The 21,761-nt window shown below is 37.1% G+C and overlaps 1 protein-coding gene across 4 annotated transcripts; it reads right to left on the bottom strand.

The window, feature by feature from the left end:
• Nucleotides 1-828: 828 nt before the first annotated feature.
• On the bottom strand, nt 829-21,498 carry LOC121872457 (reticulon-4-interacting protein 1 homolog, mitochondrial-like). Of its 4 annotated transcripts, XM_042375229.1 has the most exons (13): nt 21,300-21,416; nt 18,836-18,913; nt 17,950-18,032; nt 16,475-16,700; nt 15,320-15,465; nt 13,648-13,803; nt 13,306-13,404; nt 8,217-8,410; nt 7,438-7,623; nt 6,983-7,160; nt 6,420-6,613; nt 3,640-3,677; nt 829-3,317 (listed from the first exon to the last, which is right to left on the bottom strand). In XM_042375229.1, exons 3-13 carry the CDS (start codon nt 17,995-17,997, stop codon nt 3,304-3,306), a joined length of 1,479 nt encoding a protein of 492 aa, XP_042231163.1. In that variant the 5' UTR covers nt 17,998-18,032; nt 18,836-18,913; nt 21,300-21,416; the 3' UTR covers nt 829-3,303. The 4 variants fall into 4 exon arrangements, with proteins under 4 accessions (XP_042231163.1, XP_042231164.1, XP_042231162.1 ...); XM_042375230.1 differs by lacking the exons at nt 18,836-18,913; nt 21,300-21,416 and adding an exon at nt 21,437-21,498; XM_042375228.1 differs by lacking the exon at nt 18,836-18,913 and having other exon boundaries at nt 21,300-21,427.
• Between the last annotated feature and the right edge of the window lie 263 nt (nt 21,499-21,761).

Raw genomic sequence — 21,761 nt, 5'->3', positions numbered from 1 at the left:
ACACGGTGCTCACATCTTCCCTGATAGTAGATAGAGCTGGTGCCTCCCACTGGGTGATATAGGGGGGGGGGTGGTGTGTACCGCTGCCCTACGGCTCAGCGCTGGTGCACTCGCTTCCACTACCCTCCCCCTGGATATAACCCATGTACGCCCGTCCCCTCTTAACCTCGACTCCTCCTTCCTCTGCTTCAAGCTCTGCATGAGCTTCCTGTGCTGTTCCCTCTGTAATATCGTGCGATCTGGGTGAATGAATACATCCCGAAATGTCCCTCTCCTTGCTAAGTTTTTTGCCTGACAAATAACTTCCCATTTCTCCCCGTCACTCACTAGTGAGGTATCTGAACCAGTCGATACCGAGGCAGTGTTAGAGCCAGGGGCTTGGTTAACAGTGAGGCGAGATATCAAAGCTTCAAACCGTTCACTGTCAACACAACACAAAGCATTTTTAATGCATATTTCCAGTGTAGTAACTGTGAATGGGTTATCCTCTACAATTTTTGCACCCAGGTCACCCAGCAGTAAATAAGTTCTCAACTTTGCAGTTGGGCCATATCTAAACTGCTGCTGATGGTCTTGCAGGCCTATGAGATATATTTTCACTTTCTCACCCACAGTATTTACTTTCCCTGTACAGTATACAGTACTGTACTGTACTGTACTGTACAGAGAAACTATAAATGCTCTGTCAATCCATTAGGTCTCTTCCCTCTGCCATACATAACTTATATTCTTGTTATCTATTGTAACACTTTTACATGCAGTACTTTAAGTTTGGTGGGCTCCAACAGACAATATTACTTTTTCAACAGGATAAGAATAAAAATTTTGTAAAATCAAAATGAAAAAGTCATATCTATGTTTATTCAGTAAGAAGACTGTACACTGTATACAACACTTGCCCATGTTATAGTTCATACCATTTTGACCTATTATGTACATTTAAAAACCACAAATAACTATTTCACAACATAGTGGGAAGACCTTGTGTTATGTCTTGTCATTGTTTATGTATTATGTGGCAATCAAACACAGTCGTATTTCATTAAATACAGTATTTACACGTAAAGATCTTAAGTCGGGCAAAAAAATCCGTTTCTACCGTATCACTAATGAGCATTAATAGCCTCATTGCTTAAGTAAAATGAGCATAACAATCACAAAAATTACATCACATCTGGACGGCCAATGAGCATCGCTGATGGTAGTATTGTCGAGAAACCTGTTCAGTATTAGTAGTCCTTGTCTGAGAAACTGAATTTGCATCTCCTTGCACGCAGTCTTGGTAAAGCTTGTGTAAAATGTAATATTCTGATTGTAATTCATTGTATATTTAGATTCTCTCCACTCTGAATGAAAACACGACTGTACACTTCCACACATGGTAGGATCAAGTAACATCCTTAATTATACCTGTAGTTCTTTAAATACTGTACTTTAACACAGGAATAAGATCTAAACTAATTTATTTAGATGTGCTTGATTTATGAATATTTACTTGTGAAATGAAGGGAACCTGCAGCATCTCAAAATACTGTACAGGTATATAATAATCAGTATTTTCTGTCACTATAGCCACTTGGACTTTGCTGCAGTGAGGGATTTGCCCCACCCTTGGGTACTCCATATAGCAATTCAATCATGTTTTCATCCACTGTAAGCACTCTGGGACACTGTACTTTTCACTTTTTCTTTTACATTGAAAATGGTTAACTGAAGCTGAACCTAACAAGCAGGGAGAACTACATACAGTATTTACTTCAGTTTAGATAACATTACAGTATTCTGCTAAGATACAGATAGAAATGCCTACAAAAATATACGGCTGATGGAATTTATTCAGAAACCTAAGAGTCAGTATCTCCTTCAAGTAGATTAAAATATATTTTTTGTACATGTAAATATAACTGTTTTGTCTTGTTTAATTAATGTAAAATAACAATGACAACACCAAAAGTACATTACTGAATGCACTGACAATAACAGAATAAAACCGAACTAATTTGTTAAATAAGTTAATTATGGAGATGATTTATTGGCATTAATATTGATTTACTTAATTGATGCAACACAATGACTAGTCTTGTATGACATGGCAGTGAGAAAACGCTCTTATTCTGAAACATCTTTAAAACCAATAAGAATTCTCGGCATTTAAACTTTATCAGCAGTACAGTAAATAAAAACAACACCTGAGACAGAACTGTTGTCATTGGCTTGGCACAATATTTATGAAAAATAAGTACACTACAATCTGAATTCAAATGATTGAGGTAGAAATAATATTCACAGCAGGAGGCCTGCACAATTTACATTACATTTTACAATATCAAAATGACAGCTCTTAGAAAAGATCTCTTTATCAAGGTTAGTAAAGATTTAGAATTGTGAGAGCACCTCAGTTAACATACATTTTGCTGCTGGTGACGTCCACAAGCATTATGCTGTTGATTTCCTGAAATCACAAGCATTATGCTATTGGCTTCCTGACACCACGAACATTATTAAGCTGTTGGCTTCCTGAGACCACAAGCATTATGCTATTGGCTTCCTGAGACCACAAGTATTATGCTGTTGACAATGTAATTCCACAAGCATTTTGCTACTGGTGAAGCGAGACCACATGCATAATGCTAGATGGCAATATGACTGCCACAAGCATAATGCAAGCTGGCAACATGACTGCCACAAGCATTATGTTAGCTGGCACTGTGAGGTGATAAGCATTGTGCTAGCTTGCTAACAGAGACCACAATAATATTATTAACTGGTTACAGGAGATCACCAGCATTATGCTAGCTGACCATGTGAGACCACAAATATATTTGTTGGCTACGTGAGACTGCAAGCATTATGTTAGCATCTACATGAAACCCCAGGCATTAAGCTAGCTATGTGAGACCACTAGCTAATCAATATTTGGCAACTGCTGTATAATGAAGTATGCATTGTGATGAGGGGGGAAGTATTACTCGCTATATACTGTATAGTGCCATCTAAAAATACATAGTGTATTCCTTCAAACTTTACTACTGTACTGTCAACACAATTATAATAATTTCCACCTACAAGGTATGTGCTATAAAGATTGTCTAAGTAAAACTACTACCTGTATTTATAAAAAAATATAACCCAAATGGATTTATTTTTATTACATTGTACGTTGCTTTTTCCCAAAGAGAATGCAATCAGCAGGACAGTCTCAGTCTTCGGACAGATTACCACACTGGCTCACATTTAAGTGTTCAGATGAATTACCACAATGGACTATCCATCAATGTTACTGAGAGCCTTCCATTCGAGAAGCTAATGGTCTTGCCCTGCAAATGAGAAGGAATATTTTAACAGTGGCTAAAAATGCTGCAACAATTTCAACATTTTCATCTTACATTAGGTTACTTAGCAAAAAAGAAAATTTAATAATTCATGCAATGCACTACATAAGCTGTAAGACCATCATTGTTATACTCATACCTGTACCATTAAAATATATCCTCTATGAATGACAAACATGTTATAAAATAGTCTTTGTGTGTGTAATGTTAATCAAATTTTATTTCCATAATTAGGTTGTTGGCTAATTAATTACATTTATTTTAACATAAAAAGCAAACATAGTCAATACTAATGTCATATACTTACAAAAAGCCATTCCTAGATTCCTAATTGGTGTGTTAATACTGTAAGAAAATATGGTGACAGTTAGTACTATTGGTTTGTCAGTGTAATTAGGAAGGGTTCACATTTAATATTCAACATGCCAGTTATAAAAATACCTTTTGGACTTTGTAATTCATCTTAAAAAAAAATATTCCTCACCTGCAAAACAATGTACAGTCGGCGTCAAAAGTCTTGAACACTTAGCAATATCTGGCATCTACTTCTGAGTTATACATACCGTATATGATTGGGATATACTAATAACACTATTTGTCATCACATATTATGCCTGAACCACAAAATGGGATAAAACTCTCCTTCATACCTAAGATCTTTGGGTACTTACGTGCCAAATACTGTCAAGTGTTCAAGACTTTTGACCCCGACTGTACCATATCTTTAAAGGACAGTAATGTACTGTCACAAAAAATTAGTCCTGTACCTTCAAAATATTTCTCTTACATATTCTTTCTTCCTTGGAATATCTAGACTTCAGTCCACAAATTTATTTTGTTGTTGTTTTGCAAGATTTTTTTTTATACAACTGCCCTTTCAGCAATACCAAGAACATTTGATGAAAATAGCAAGCATGTTACCAAGGTACAAGAAAGTTCCATATAATATTACACAACTGACAGCCTAAATATATACTATACAGTAAGTCCGTGCTTAACGTCGTCCTGCTTAACGTTGTGTCGGGACTATGTCGCTAACTTTAGAGACCAAAAATTTGTTTAACGTCCCGGTGATCTAATACTACGTCGTTTTGCGTCGTCACGGACTACTTTCTATGGCGCATCACCCTCATTGTCTGGCTGCATTACGCTCTCTTGGCTAGTCGCAGTCTCAGTGACTCACCACCTTCCTCCTCCCCTCCCGCCATATTCTTCCTCTGCTTCATTACCCACCACACACTTGCTCTACCACCTCCACCCACCGGGTAGTTAATATTCCTTAAAATATCAAAATATAAATACTGTACGATACAGTACAGTATACAGGTACTGTATATTAAACAACTGCAGTGAGTCTTTCTGTGGCTGTCCATCAACCAATCAGCTGCCTTGCTATAAACTGACCCTAGGCCATAGTTGCAAAGTTCAAGTGAACAGACTATTGGACTCCACGTATTATAGGACACAGGATAAGCGTACATTTATTCAAGTTTTCAAAATTTCACAAATGTCTATCATGGCCAAACCTAAACTGGTATTTGCCTGGGTCCCTAAATTTGAAACTCATCTGAACCCACACAAAATAATAGTGTGAGAATCCTTACTCTCTTTATCACTTGCAAATCCTTATTAATCTGAAATTTACAATATGGAACTAAAGGGCACAATAAAAATGATGGAGGATTAACAAATACACACACAAAGAAAGAAAAAATAATAAGTATGACAAGAAAATAGTTATAAAAGAAAACAGAGTAATGTCAAAGAAACATCACTTAACCCATCACACAATACAGTACAGTACAGTAAACTGTATCTATCAAGACACATCACAACTCATCAGTAATTACAAACATAAGTGATAATAACCCCCCTTTTGTATCATTCTCCTGATTTAAAGATCCTTAACCTACCTACCCTACACCCCAACATTAAATTAATATCTTTTGGTGGGAAATCCACAGTTGTCAGGACTACCACACTTGCATACTGTATTGAGGATTCTAGGGCACAAATTACTGCAGTGGAAATGTTAATGGCCAAGCTGGGTTTTTAAATCCTCCACTTAATATCCCTGTTTGAAAGGAAGTTCAGTGATGAAGCTGCAAAGACATTTTCTTTGATTTTAACATGGCTGACACAAAGCAGTTATTAGTAAGGGAGGTTTGACGACTGAAGTGTACTGTACAGTATATACAGTACATATGTACACCCACAAAAAAATTATTCGGCACCCGTGTCATAATGCATCACATCGTGAGGGTGCCGAGTAATTTTTTTGTGGGTATAGTACAGTACAGACCGGCCAGAGGGGCCATCCCGATGTATGCCAATAAGTTATACACCCAATAAAAATTTATTCGGCACCCTTACGGCACGATACAATATGACACGGGTGCCGAATGATTTTTTAGTGGGTGTACAGCATGAAGTCACTCACTGATAAATGTGGTACAGCAACAATTACAATTCTAAACTAATGATTTATTAGTCTGCACACATTAATGGTAAAAACAAACAACAAGAAACTATTTGTACAGGGAGTTCTGCTATAACGCGTGTTTTGATAACGCGAATTTGCTCTAACGCGATTTATGAATTCGGAACAATATTTGTATAACGCGAACGCTTGTTTGCTATAACGCGATTTTTGCTTACTATTTCTCCAATTTTGTGGTATTAACTGTGAATATGGTAAAGAAGAATATCTCCAAAAGGCGCTCTGATGATAGAATTCCCGGTGATTATCGTAAAAGAAAGGATATAACACTTGAAGAGAAGCTCAATGTTATCAACCTCAAAATCACCCTTCTCCCCCATCAAGTTACATTCATATTTTTTCAAGGTAAAGTGTTAAATTTACTGTATGATTTCATTATTAGATATGAATGTAACATTTATTTAGACTGTGCTATCCTTTGTGTTAGGCTAAATACTAAATTTTTTCGATTTCGAGTAATCTGCACCTAACCCTATTTTCTCCATAAGCCCTGTTATTTCTATTACGCGATTTTCTATAACACGATATTTTACAAGAACACAATTATCGCGTTATAGCAGAACTACCTGTACTCTCTGTGAACTTACCTAAATCGCACAACAGTTTTACCAATTTGTTCGCCTTTGGCTACATGTGAAAATGCCACCTCAGCATCCTGGGCAGTGTATACCTTGTCCACAACTGCCTGCAACCGTCCAGAGTCTACAAGAGGCGACACCTTCTCCAGCACATTACCGCTGACTTCTGAAGTACCCCATCGACCTCCAGTCAGCCAAGGTGACTGCACAAATAATAACATACTTTGTTATACATGTATTTAATTTGTTGATAGGGTGTCTAATATTTATCCCACTAAAATATAAGCAAATAAATTAGTACTCAGCAATGTTTTGTTCAGACAGTATTAGTAATTTTTTCACTCCTGTTGCCTCTGGGTCTAAATATTTGGAAAGGACCGGGCTGAAAATAGCTAATACATCTGGGAGAGAAACTGGAAAACTGTTAAATATAATGTAGCAAAAATATGTAAATGATGATAGTGTTATTTACAGCAAATCCTGTAATGGATGCACAAAGATGTACAGTATATAGGTGAGATTTTAAAGAAAAAACTTTCTCAACTAAAAAAAAAGTTGAGAGAGAATTTTACCTTTGTGAACCAGTATCTTGCTCTCATGTACAATGAATAAAGGCCTCCTGTCACATATCCAAAAGAGTCGGACGCCAGTTGAGATGAGGTGGTGGTCACTACGACTCCACCAGGAAGACAATGTTTTAAACAGGAATCATGTAGCACCTGACCCACTGTGTTGAGGATCACATCATATCTGATTACACAAAAATAAGAAAAAATCTCAATAGTCTGCATTTTATCATAGATTACATTTAGCCAAATATCATTCATTGCAGTTGCAATTAGTAATGTTTATATGATTTATAATAATGTATCTTACGCAATTCATGCAATAAGCATCAAACTGAAACATCTTTGGTGTACACTCGCTCCAATCGTTAAAATTTTGTGAGAGACTATGACACAATGGACAAAGGATTTTGACATCCATACTGAGACAACAGTTGTTATAATGTGTAACAGCATCGTACTTTTCTCTTAGCATGAGCTCCTTATCAAAATTTGAATTATCATAGGTAATGACGTCTTCAGCACCCAGCATGTGTGCCAAAGGTGCTGCTCGGGAGGATACTGTTGTAGTGACACTTCCTCCCCAGGCTCGCACCAACTGTATTGCCACCACCCCCACACCAGACACACCTGCATGTACCAACACTCTGTAAATGAGAATGAGTTTAGTCAAACACATACTGCAGTAAACAAGAGGATAAAACGAGCAATATCAAATAAATTTTCAGAGCATTGGTGCCTTAGTGGAGGCTTCAGAGTGGAAAAGTCAAAATAATATGTTGGACTTTACTGTATAAAATGTTTTGAGAAATTTTTCTTATTAGAAACTGTTCAATAGTTGCCTAAACATAGAAATATTTCAATTTTAGAACTGTGTGTATGTAAGAATATTTGTACTTGTGTGTAGAATTTCTTAATTTATTTACACAAAAGTAATAAAACACGTACACCACTATCGAAACTTAGCTCAGTATGCATTACACACCAGTACATACTACAAAATTAATGCCAAGGTGTGCGAGGATGAGAGATGTGCTTCTGTCTTGAAGGTATCATATTTTGGTTTCACTATAAAATTTACATACAGTACCATTGGTAAGTGTGTTAGCCAAGAAAATTAATACTAATTGTATCTGATGGACTCACTGAGACAACTTTTTGCCCAGGCTGTGTTGATGTCGCTGATGACCAATTCTTAGTACAATACAGTAATAAGCTTGACACTATGAGCTCATCTCACCTTTTGCCTGTGGTAGAGTCTGGGCCAAGACCTCCTTGTGTTACCAGAGCATCCCAAGCAGTCATAATACTGTATGGAAGTGCAGCGGCTCCTTCATAAGATAACTGTGTTGGTTTCAGGGCCACCAGCTTTTCTGACACCACCACATATTCACTCAAAGTCCCTGGATGATAAAATGGAACTGCAAGCCAAACCTGTGAGACACCGGGAAGTCATCATCATACATTTATAACAAGTTATAATAATGTTGAATAAAAAACATTAAATGTTAAATTACGGTAACAAATTTTTTTTGCTGGAAAACAAAAAGTATTTTTTTATTGCCATCAGCTAATAGTTCAATCTACAGTAGGTTCTCAAATTTCTCGAGTTTTTAATTCAACGTTTTTTATTTGGACACACAAAAAAAACCTACACAATTTCAAATTTTGACGCCGGAAACTCAAATTTTGACGGGTTTGAGCGTCTTCCACGATGCTGGTTGATGGGTTGTAGCGGAGGTTTTCTTAGGGTCAACTGAAATCAGCCCCTTACAAAGACTGATACCTCATTACTTAGCAATTACAAGTATTCTTTATACTATAAAAACAATTGATTTAACTAATATTGTTGATATACTGCGAAAAATACGATTATTTACTTACTCAGTAGGTAAAAAATACAAAATAAACGGCTGCAGCTACACAACCCTTGCTGCTGTGCGGTTTGTTTACTAATGGCAGTGGTGCGGCAGCGCCATCTATTGAGGAATTGCGAAAGGTTGTCTGCTGGTCTCAAAGTGCAGGAATTTTTGTTTCTTCACACTTGAGTGTCTAGAACTTTGTTCATTCACTACCAGGCCTTCACTGGTGTCACAAGACATTTTCATTCCTGCAAATTATCTTAGTTGTTTGTGGCGCTAGCAGCGCCATTAGTTCCTTCCCGCCCACACACTAAGACAGCAAGAACTTATCTCTTGGTGATCTCGTGTTCTGACGCTCATTTCGCGCCCTTGATATGGCAAGTGTTGAACCAGTAGGTGGTGGGGGTCAACCTGGTGTGAATGGGAACCCTCCTAAGCGCCCAGAACTGCCAAAGGCAAAAAGGGAGTACAGAGTTGGCAAGAAACATGCAAAATATAGTTTGGCTGATAAGGCGAAAATTGTGGAATATATCGAGAAAGACATGAAGACCAGAGAAAAATTCGGCGACTAACAGGCGCACCTGAAAGTACAATAAGAACAGTGAAGCAAAAGAAAGGGACTATTAAACAACAACTGGACATTGGAAAGAAGTATTTCGGCACCCACGAACGAATGAGTGCAGACACAAGTGAATAAAGCAAAATCATTGCAATAACCGAGGCGTACCTTAGCAAGTGGTTGAGCAGGAGAGTGAAGGAGGATGCCAGCGTGTCTGGGCCAGAGTTGGGTGAGCAAGCTAGAGTGATTTACAGTGCAGTGTGCAGAAAAATTTTTTTTTCATCTTCCCCCAGTTTCAAGGCAGAAACTGCATGCGTGCAGGAATCAAGATATGAATAAGCTTAATGTGTATTAGGAGAAGACTGCCAAAGGTTACATGGACAAAAATCTGTCAAAGAAGTGGTTTGAGAAGTATTTTATCCCTGATGCAAGGGCACATTGTAAGCATAAGAACCTAGATTTCAAGGTGTTGTTATTCATGGTCATGAGAGGTATTTGGTAGACTTCCACCCCAACGTACAAGTGTGCTTCCTTCCTGTGACCACAACTTCAAAGATACAGCCGCTGGATCAAGAACTGATAGCCAATGTTAAGCTCATGTACTACCTCACCGTTCACAACCAAATGAGCCATGAAGCTGACAGCCAAGTTGAACTGCTATAAATTGCTACAGTTAGTGATATTGAGAGTGAAGATGAGAACGAGTCTGCCACCCTTGAACCGTCTGCCACACCTGGACCATCTTCTGCCACTCAAGGACCGTCTTCCACCCCTGCCCATATCCTAACCGTTAAGCAATTTTGGAACAAATTTAATATTCGCAATGCTGTTGACACAATGGTTGATTCGTGGCATGAGATCAATGTTCCAAAAATCACGCATGCTTGGACACCACTCTTCCCTCATCTCAAGGTCGAGTGTGGAGGTGCCTCAGGTGCGCAGCAGCTAGACAACGGTTCACTGTTAGCAGAGACAGTCGAGTCAGTAAGGCGTGTAGGCGGTGAATTTGCTGAGGTCACTGAGGACACTGTTATGAACCTTGTCACTTTTAATTCTGAGGAAAACATAACTGAGATGCTTCAAAATGATTCTGATTCTAGCTCAGACAAAGAAGGACAACCAGAAGTGATTGAAAAATTGACCACTGCCAAGCTGGAAAAGATTCTCACAGAGTGCAGTGACATGAAAGAATCACTTCAGAAATTCACTCAAGACGCCCCTGAACTACAAAATGCATTGCCCTAACTTGACAGTCTCAATGATATTCCCATGGCAATTTACAACTGCAAAATCAGGGAAAAACAACATTCTGTGATAACAAGATTCTTCTCACGCCGCCAGGATGTAGCCGACGCAATCCAGAACATTCGCATAGCAGATGGGGCAGAGGATGCTGCAACGGCAGATGTTGAGCCACTCGAGAACGACCTAGACTTTGAAGGATTTCTGGATGTGGCCCAGGATGGCCCACATCCAACTAACCCACCTCTAGCCTCGGAATAAACTTTTTTTGTGTTTTTTTACTTTTTATTTAACTTTATGTGTTATTTTCGTTGGTTTATTAGGATATTGCTTTACTACCAAAAAAGTAGGGTAAATAAGGCAAAATTTAGCCAAACATCGAAAGTACCAGACTCAAATTAATTTTCTCCACAGGAAGTTGTATTTAAATTTGGACGATTTGAATTTCGCGAGGTTTTTACAGTCTAAATAGGTGTCCAAATATGAGAGCCGACTGTAGTTATATCTCCATTAGGTGGACCAATTGGTGCAGAGTTCTTCTGGGAATGAGAGATTTCTGGGTAACGAGACGACTCTCTCAAAACCGGAAAAACCCTCCTCCCTGGAATTTTCCGGGTAACGGATAATTTTTCAGAGAAGTTCCAGAAATTACACATTATATCATCTCCCGAACCCAGGGAAATATCCCCCATCCCCGGAATTTTCAAGGTACAGTAGGCTCTCACCAATAACGCTTAATAGGTGCCTGAAAAACACCGTTATCAGCGAAAACGTTATTTGTGTGACATTAAAATACATGTAAAAAGGGTTTATTGGTGCCACCGCCACAAGAATTTCACCCATTTTTTCCCCTTGAAGCCTTCCTAACACTTTTTGTTAGCTGAAATAAAAAGAATTGCTATTCAATCATCAAAATAAAGAGTTTGAGTAATATAACACTTAGTTTTTGAGGTGCTTGATGTGATGATTGTTCCGTATCTGAGGGCCGCTAACACTTGCACTGTCTTTCATTCTACAAGCTAAACATTTCACAAGAAAATGCTCTGTTATCACTAACAACCCGCTTCTATCGCCTTTATCATTCATAGCTCGCCTCGCATTTCCATCACTACCGAAATATTTTTAGCCAGAGCAATACTCTTCTTGGTCTCCTCTAAGTTCCTCGTAATATTTTGCACTGTAGACTCAGGACAGTTCAATTTCCTCACTTTAAAAGTTCCCAGTCATTCAAGTGGCAAATCACTCCCTCCACCACCTCCCCTAGCCCCCACAGGCAAAAATGCAGAAGCCATTATTGATCACCGACCCTAACAACCACTGGTTATAGTGGCGAAAATCTCACACGTGGGTGCAGCGCTGTGTTCCACTGAGCGTGTGTGAGAGTGAGGCGGAGTGGACAACTACGTCATCAACATGGCGGCAAACAAACGCTATCATTGATGCGCTCGGACGCTTCCTGCGAAATTTCCGTTATTCAAGAGAATCCAGACGTTATTATCGAAAATGGGTATCTATTGTAACTTACCGTTATTGTCGAAAACGTTAATGGCGAGAGCCTACTGTACTGGGAAAATTTTCTCATAATTTTCCAGGGTTCTGGTCCTGTTTTTATTATTGACTCCTCATTATGTTCTCATATGATCAGCCATTTATGGTGTACAATTCATCATAAATAATATAACATCTTCAATAATAGAAAAAATAAAATATGTATGTAATTTGACCTAGCAATAAAAGTACAGTAGAGTATAAGCTGTATCTATCACTCCCCTGACCTCATCTCCCTCTCGTGATGCTTCAAGCAAATGAAATTTTTCAATAAGACAGAAACCATTTATACTGTATTATGACGAAACAAAATAAAACAAGGTATCAAGATGAAAATAATCATACAGTACTGTACATATTTTGTTTTGTTTTTCATTTTATAATAATGGAGACTGAAACTTGATAGGGTTGGGCTTATAAGGAATGTGGATTTGAGTTGTAACAATGCTGACAATACCTGTCCCTGTCCATATACCGTACTTCCCAAACACAAGTGTCCTCAGATAGTCATATTTGTTTCAGTAATCTTAAAGAACAGGTTTATGGTCACGGGGCATCAACATAGTAAGGGTGAAAACAATCAAAAGTTCATTCATTATGTGGCTGTACTATCATGTTTCCACAAAGATTTTGCAGTCTAATATACTACGAACACCCCATGTTGGTGATGCACTCCAAGCTGGTGCACATGCAACACATAGCAAAACACTTCTACCTCATTTTCTTACAGCATTTGCTTTCCTCTTGGTCAATAAGCACTTATGTACTTATGACTAGTTTGTCACTGTCACTAGTGATGAAGTTTACACATGAGCTATTATTTCTGAATTTACACCAGTCTACCAGTTCTTCAGCCTCATCCTCACTCTGCCCGACACAATTGTGGGACAAAAAGTGCTCATTCATCATCTAGGTACAACCTCCATCACTTAAGGGATAATAAAAGCATTTTCAAAACTACAAAAAATTCTCTTGAAAACTATGTAACAATTAAAAAACATTAACAGATTATGAACTTATTGAAAACCAAGTAAAAATAATAAAATATCAATACTGCAGCTACCTTGTATATAAAAACAATACTGCAGCTACCTTGTATATTAAAACCTATGACTTACCTCCTCCCCCTGCTCAACTCGTGTGACGGCCTTGCCTATGGCCACTACAATACCGGAACAGTCTCGCCCCAACACAACTGGAAACTCCCCGTCAGTGTTCTAGATGTGAGAAGATATCAACGTTACCACACATTCAGACGTTTACCATTATTGACACAAATTTTCATGGCCGAATAAAGTTGCTGTATATGGTTATGTATTTGTCATAAATGCAATAGAACCTCAATAATTACAACAATCTAGGGTAAGGTTAGATCAAATTGTCCGAGAATTTGAATTAAAGTTATAAAATTTACATGTGGCTTTCCTGAACATTTAAAAACAACTCATTAAAAGACTTACTGGATTATATTTATTTAGTTGTTTTCTCATAACACGACCATAACCTTCCGCCACTTTAATATCCAGATAGTCAATTCCTGCAGCTTTGACTTGAATTAGTACTTGGTATGGCTCGATAATCCTCGGAGCGACCACATCTTCCACCACTCCAATGGCCTGAAACATTAAAAGTTTTCTGATTATAGACCATAAGAGTCTCTAGATTTATGACTGAGAATGAATTCATAATTTCTTTTAGAAAATATAGGTTTACAAAATGTTTTCCATTTACCTTTTAATAAGTTTTCAATTATCAGTGTATGATTCTCAGGTGGCATGTTCTCTCTACTATACAAAAAGTGTCCTAAAGAGCCAGCAATTCCACCTTACATACATTCCCCAACTAACCTAAGTGCCTAAAGATTCATCTGCAAAAATAAACCCAAAGGTCCAGAGTTGCATTGGTTTTGTGTCTCACAGTTTATGAATCTTAATCAGCTGCAGGCTACTGATCATCATCACTGTCTTACAGCCATTTTCCACACTTGTATGGGTTAGCTGATGACAGGGTGTCCCAGTTACCTTCAGGTAAATTTAAATTAAGTTTTACAGCTGGATGCACTTCCTATCACCAACCCCCATTACAGAGTGGGAACTGGTCATTGTGTAGGATTTCCAAGTACAGTACTGTACCCTCTTAGCTGGCAATGCAGGGTCACTACTCCCTGAGGTAATCAATACATAAATAAAAATACATGTAATGTTATATTTCTTAAGTGTATGGATTTAACTTCACTAGTTTTCATTAATAAATGTTGTACAGGTCACTTACATATAAAACATTTAATCACATGAAATGCTAATTCTGGGCATAGGAGGGTGTAATGCACACTTGGTGCACCTTTAACATTCACATGGGACAAAATCTTATAATACTGAATGATATTAAGATGATTGTATCTTAAAAATGGCAATAACTTGTCCAGGATGGTTGATATAATTCTACTCTAGATTCAGAAACATCAGACACAAATAGAAGTGGTTGTACAGTAAAAGTTAAAGCGCACTATAATTCCCAAATGGTGACAGCATTATAAGGTATGTATGAATAGAAATACAGGGGTATTTATTTTTAAGCCATTTTCATGTCTTTTTCTACTAATTGCAAGCTAGCCAGATATAAGCAGGAGAACATACACATTTTCAATTAATGTTTTGTCATTCATTCATTCTTAATCTTACTGCTGTGTAAAATAGTAGAGGTTGACAAGTAACTTAATAATGTACAGTACTCCAACCTATCATATGGGTAAATAAGTTAGGTAAATAGTACTGTTCCTCAATTTTCAACTGTTCACTAATACTTTATTGCCTTTTAAAATGTTTTGGTCTTCTGTGTATAATACTTAACCCCTTTACTATTGGGACGCCACTTTTAATATTTTATTTGGCTAACGTCAGATGATTTTATTCAGCTCCGAGAGGCGCTCATAAACAAGGGGTTAAGACTGGTCCTGCTCTTTGGGTTTTATTCTCTTTACCTCTCGATTTCCATTCACCTTCCACACTTGTACACACTTGTATGGGTTAGCTGATGACAGGGTGTCATCAGAGCGGCTAACGAGCAAATCGGTGGTGAAAAGGATAAAAGTAAAAAAAGTAAATTTCTATCTCTATCTCTATCTATGCTTACCTCCATTCCTCTGTAACTGTTGGCCACCACAGCTCTCATTCGTTGAGGTGCGACTAAGCTGTGGTGTATCCTCATGCCCACGAGTATGCCAAAGATGCTTCCCGCAAAGAAACATGCCCCGCCAAAGTATATGTGTGTGCGTGTGACTGAAAATGAAACTCAAATAATAACCAATATTCTAAGATTCTCCAAGTAGTTTGTGTATGAAACAAGAAAAAATATTTAATAAATACCAGTACAGTATAATTCTCTAGAGTATAGTACTGATTATGTATGTGTACAGTAATGGGGAAAAAATCTGTAAATATTGAATTTTATAACTTTCCAGAGACTAATGTATGTGTGTCTGTGTGTGTGTGTGTGTGTGTGTGTGTGTGTGTGTGTGTGTGTATGTAAGGTAACTATAAAAAAATGAAAAATCTTTAGATCGGTACCAGTTTTTTATAATTTTTCACAGACTACTGCAGTTGAGAAACATTCTAATCATAATCAATAATAGTCATCATACTCTAGCTCAGGGATGGGGAAACTGTGACCTGCCGAGGGTGTTCAGGTGATCCACCGAGGGTGTTAGGGTGACCCGCAACCATATTTGAATTCAGTGTCTTTTAAGGGGACCCGTTGATTTTTTTTATTGGTTTGACATTTCTCATTTTTTCTTCAATATGTATCTTTACTATGATTGTACAAATATGAAGTTCACAAAGTCAAGGCCAGCTCAAAACACATGGTTTGAGTTCCATCGCCGCAGAACTGTACTTGGATGATTCCAGGGTAGCGACCATACCTATTAAATACGCAAAGATTATTATTATTAGGTTTGAAATTAATAGGTGGCCAGTGAAAAGCCCTCATGAGGCGGTGTGGCCCCCCGACCTCTAAAGTTACCCCACCCTAGCTCTAGCTCTCATACTAATGTTTGTTAAATATTTTTCTTATCATAAATACAGTCAGTAAATTAAGCATCGACCACCCCAAGGTCAGTGAAATAGAAAATGAGTTATAAAACCAACTGATGCAAGTAACCACGGGTATATGTTTACAGTTTTCACACGATGTTTCATACGGTTATCCACGGAAGGATGGTCCATACTTTTTATTGACTGTAAAGGCAGAATAAAAAATAATAATGTACACTATGCTGTACTGACTCACCTTCAGTAAGGAAAAACACTAAAAATCGGTCATAAACTTGAGAGGGGTAGAACGCACTTAACGCCTCTCTAAGTTTTGCTAGCCACTCTCGGACTTTATCTGTCAAGTCTATTCTAAGCCTTTGGTTCTTGATGGCATTGACTGTGTTGGTGAAGGTAGTCCTGGCTCCACTGCCCAGAGAGGTGACATTATTTGCTAAACGGGACGAAGCTGAGCGTAAAGTTAACTGTAAACAAACAAAGAGGATTGTAATAATAAATATGAACCAGGTTTGTCAACATCTTTTAATATTAAATAAAAAATAAGTCTGTGTCATAATCAAGCATAAATAGATACTGTACACAGTACTGTACAGTGTAGTTCTCTGTACTGAGTTGAATCAATTCTTCAGGCATAAGAGACAAATTTAGGAGGAACCAAAATAAGATAAGTTGTATTCCTCCACCTGAATTGGATTACTATTCAGGAAAGAAAAACTTTTCTTCTATAGAGATTTTTTGTAAGGTAACTGGTTAACACAGACCACTGTTGGGAAGTGTTACCATATTGTTGTGAGTTTTCAAAGAGATGTATTTTACCAAGCTTCAGAAAGAACAATACGGTATACCCCTGCCATTTGCGAGTTTGCGATTAATAGGATTCGCGGTAAGCAGATGGTGGCTATGGTGGCAAGCTTGCGAGCTTTATCCCGCAGAACAACGAGTCACCCCACGCAGCATCTTGTGTTGTACTCTCAAAACTTTAGTGTTTCTGTGTGAAATGGCCCTGAAAGACTGCCTAGTGTCAGTGCTAGTAATGCTAGTGGAGTGAAATGTAAAAGGCATTAGTCAGTGATGACCCTGACAAAAAAAGTTTTATTATTAGATAAGTAAAAAGATGGGATGAGTGCTGCCACAGCTGGTCAGTTGTTTGGTATAGGTATACAGTAGTGCACTAAAGTAGTACAAGTTGATACTGTTGTAAGTGGATTTTGCCAATTCGTGCCATTTTTTGGAACCTATGCCTTGTGTATGGCAAGGGTCTCCTGTAATACTTAACACTCAGTCCTACAGTGTGCATGGACTTTTGTCATTATATGGACATATTCCCATGGCTCTTCTGTCTTATATAATTTTCATGACAAAATTAACTGATAAAGAGGTTAACAATGCTGCCACTTTGCTTGTAATGTCAATGTTCTTCAAATCAATTTACTTCCTAAAACTTGTTAATTAAGTGACTTTAAGTAAGAAAATTTTAATACAAAATACTATTAATTAAAATGTAGAATTTTAAAGAACAAGAAAACACCTGCAATCAATACTGTACATATAAATTAATTATAAAATAATAAGAGTTGTATGATACTTTGTCATTATGTAGTACATGTGCCACGGAACTATTTCATACACAGGTATCTTAATAATACAGTCATAATATAAAATACCTGTACTATTAACCAGAGCTTAAGAAGTAAGACAAAGGATAGTCCTAACCTGTAAGGACTCTACCCTCTCTTGAGCCAGGAAGATAAGGTGATCCATCCCTGGTGTTTGTTCTAATGCCTATACCATGGTATCTGTCAACATAAACTTCCATTAATATCAGAGGATTATTTCTATGGGACACATATGAAATAACTAAAAAGCTTACCACTATTTTATGCTTTAACAATGAACACAACTGTAATCCAATTCAATGCAACGAACATGATCAGCTGCCAACAATATGCCTTTTTGAAATGGATGCCATTTACTGTACTTAGTAGGTCCTTAACACTATACTGTAATTTGTTTAATAATTTTTGGTGAAGAGAGATGGGTATAAACTTACGAATGCCCACCGATACAAACGGGGTTAAACTTGAAATTTACAGTACGTACTGTATTTTATTTACCTGATGACTTATTTTTTACTTTCATTTACTACATTTTGTCATTCTATTTCTTCTTTTGTCTTAAATTAAGTGATTTTAGATGTTCTGTAAGTATGGTACACACACAGCATGTGTTCTGATTTACGTACAAATCCGACTTAAGAACGTCCTCAGGAGCGGAACCTATTCGTAACCCGGGGACTTGAATGCACAATGCACAGATCAACATACAAAAAGTTGTTCTGAATTGCAATGTTTTAATCTAACTACTGTACTGAAATGGTTAAAGGTATACAGTATCTCATAAAATTAATTTTTGTATTGGAAATTGTCTTTTAGTAGGCATTTGCAGGTACTGTATCTAGAAAACATACAAATCTAACTGAGTTTGGGCCTAATCAGACAAAACTAAACCTTCATTAACTCCAATTCAAGTTTCAAACTCCGAGTGACAGAGGTTCATGCACACAGTACCTAACATATAATATGCACAGGGTTATGCTCACTTTTTCTACTCCCATTTGGTCAACTGCCAAATTACTATTTCATCAACTGCACTGCACTCCGTTTCTATCTACAGTACTCTGAAAATGTCCCAGAATGTCAATTGTCAGTTAATGATCTCTGAAAGTTACTTAACCTAATCCAATCTAATCTAATCTAGACCAAATGGGCATACAGTAGCAGTAATTTCAGAGTAGACAAAATGGGGTGTTACCACACATAGTATCTAACCTATGGGTTCATAGTACTATGTGCACACAGGACTGTATAAAAGAATTATAAACTTGAAATTTAATGAAGCCAATGTACCACACTGTACACTGTATTTACATAAAATATAAAAAAATCTTTGGAAAAGTTTCATTTTTCCATCTCATCTTGTAGCTCACACTTCCTGTAAGTCTTTCATGTTCTATAGCTCAAAACCAACAAGTTTCTCAACCAATATTTAAGTGGAATTTTTTCATAATTTTTGTTTCGAGAATACCTGTAGACCTCAAGATTTACGATACACATTTCTGAGTCATACTGTACTGTATAATGCTCAGTGGTTCATGCGTGATAAAATGAGACATAGTGTGGTGATGAAGGTACGGAAACCATCGCCCATTTGACGATTCATAGCAGTAAATTCATAAGTTACTTCGCAGTAAATATATCAGTCATAAGTTTGTGTACTTAATCTTAAGTTGTACCATATAGTGTACAGTACATATGGATGCTCTAGTATTATGAACAGTCATGGCAAACGTTCTCTTCCATGGTGAAACTCAATGAGTCTTTGAACTTATCTACCCTGACTGTTTTTATTTCATTTGGGGTTGATACTGCTTCATTTTGTGAGGGAGCAAACTGGCAAAATATATAAAACAAAGTTTAACCAAAAGTACTTCACCTTTCCTCACTGATAAAATGTATTAGGATTGTTTGGTGAAGGTAAGATTTCATGGGTTGGTTTTGCTTGTATTATGCTGGTTATAAAATAAAAATAGTGGTGCAGTTCAGTACAGCCTCCTAACAGCTATTTGGGTATATTTGCATTAGTGCACACAACTTTCCTACCCAAATCTATTATCATATTCGAAAAAATACGTCTAATTTTAAGATAATTTTCTTCTATTACTTTACCGTCGCAAAAGTATAATAACGGAGTTAGAGCATGCCAGATATTTCTCTATTTGCTTCCATTAATCTTCCGCCATTATCACCTGCCCGACCACCCACTCAGCGTGTCTCCTTCATAAATCGTAATGTGCATGAGTTCCCGTACACGTCACGTGGCCAATCAAAAGCTTTTTGGGGGGTCGCCAATTAAAATGAATTGTGGTTTAATTCGCCGTATTTTTTGCTCAATCAGATTCGATTGTGATTTTGGGTCTCTCATATTTCAAAATTCAAATTCATTTCCAACCATGGAAGTCTGCAATGGGTGTCACTTCAATTATATGGTGTTGATTGTGAGTTTTGGGGAAAAAAAAGGAACAAGCAGTAGCATTTTTTAGATCTCATGGCGTTCTTCTGGCCTCAGTAAAGTGTCCTAAATATAAGAACGAGTGTAAATATCGTCAAGTGGTTCCATTATATGGTGACAGTTAGGTTAGGTTAGGTTAGGTTAGGTTAGGTAAGGTAAGGTAAGGTAAGGTAAGGTAAGGTAAGGTAAGGTAAGGTAAGGTAAGGTAAGGTTAGGTTAGGTTAGGTTAGGTTTATATGTTTTTCGAGTGTTTTTTTATGTATTTTGTATTGGCTTGGCCATGAGTTTTTGTCGGAAAACGCCTCACTTAAAACCCTTATAACTAAAATACTGGCAATTTCCGACGGAAATCAAGGTCAAGCCAGTCAAAATGCACACAAAAACAAAAACAACAACAACAACAACAACATAGTTTTGACTATCTAACAGAGTAGTGTGAACTAATGCAAATTTACCACTATTTGTAGACAGAACACTTCTACAAGCTGTTACTGCATAATCAAGACAGTGAGGGTTGATCACTAATGTGTTACCTAATTAACACAAACATGCTTGTTAGGTTGTCATTATATCTAGGTATGCTATCAATAATCTTGGTTAATATCAAACTAAAGATAAAAACACCATCTCGAAGGTCTGCTTCTTGGGAATAATTTCCAAATAAAATGAATAACTTTTTTAAATAATAGTTCTTATTAATCATTACCCTATATTTTATCCCTACCTTTTATTTTTAATATTCAACAACTACACATATATTACCTAATTTTACTAGTATAAATTATATTCCTGATACTGGAAACTATCATAGAGGAAAAACTTAAATAAAATAAAGCCACATCATAAACATCACTCCTTCATAACCATCAACAAGTGATTAGAACAGTGAGAAGTACCATTACCGGAAGTCACCTTAACATGATACTTCAAAACCTTCCTGTAATGTAAAACAAGGAAGAACAAGAGCCTTTAAATATAGGACAAAGTTAACTCACCTGGGCACCTACAACCATTCAAGTTCTGATACACAATTAGCAGACAATGCCCCGGCGAGCCATCTCTTGGACCTGCACCAAACCCTTCACCTGATATTAACCTCAAATTACTGTAAATATAACACTAAAATACTAACTTATTCATCTATTAATATATTAATTATTGCCAGGCCAGGAGAGAAGAGTATTTCCTTGTGTGGTGTTTTATTTTCTAAGAATAGTTTCCGTTAGTTGGTTTTATTCACAAGTTTTCTATATTAAAAAACTCTAAGTAAAGTTTTCTATTTGTGTGAGGAGTAACTTCATTTATATTTTAAATTTGTTTTCTATCATTATTACTTATATATCATTTCGCCGCTTATGAGCTTATTGACAGTTCGGGCAGCTGATATTTTTTTTTACTTTATTTTAATCTACATTGGGTAAAGGTGATGGTTGTCCAGTGTTAGTACAGGGGGAAAC

Source organism: Homarus americanus, unplaced genomic scaffold (genome assembly GCF_018991925.1).
Source record: "Homarus americanus isolate GMGI-L3 unplaced genomic scaffold, GMGI_Hamer_2.0 scaffold11302, whole genome shotgun sequence".
Taxonomy (NCBI): Eukaryota; Metazoa; Arthropoda; class Malacostraca; order Decapoda; family Nephropidae; genus Homarus; species Homarus americanus.
The sequence above is the reverse complement of the archived record's forward strand: the minus strand, read 5'-3'. Positions and strand labels throughout refer to the sequence as shown.

Bases quoted from the DNA above. Each gene is read 5' to 3' on its own strand.
- LOC121872457 (XM_042375230.1), bottom strand. From the start codon at position 17,997: ATGGATCACCTTATCTTCCTGGCTCAAGAGAGGGTAGAGTCCTTACAG. The intron at 8,411-13,305 runs GTAAGTCATAGG...GGTGTCTCACAG, and splicing joins GAGTTGAGCAGGGGGAGGAG to GTTTGGCTTGCAGTTCCATT. The intron at 6,614-6,982 runs GTAAAATTCTCT...TTATTTGTGCAG, and splicing joins CAAGATACTGGTTCACAAAG to TCACCTTGGCTGACTGGAGG.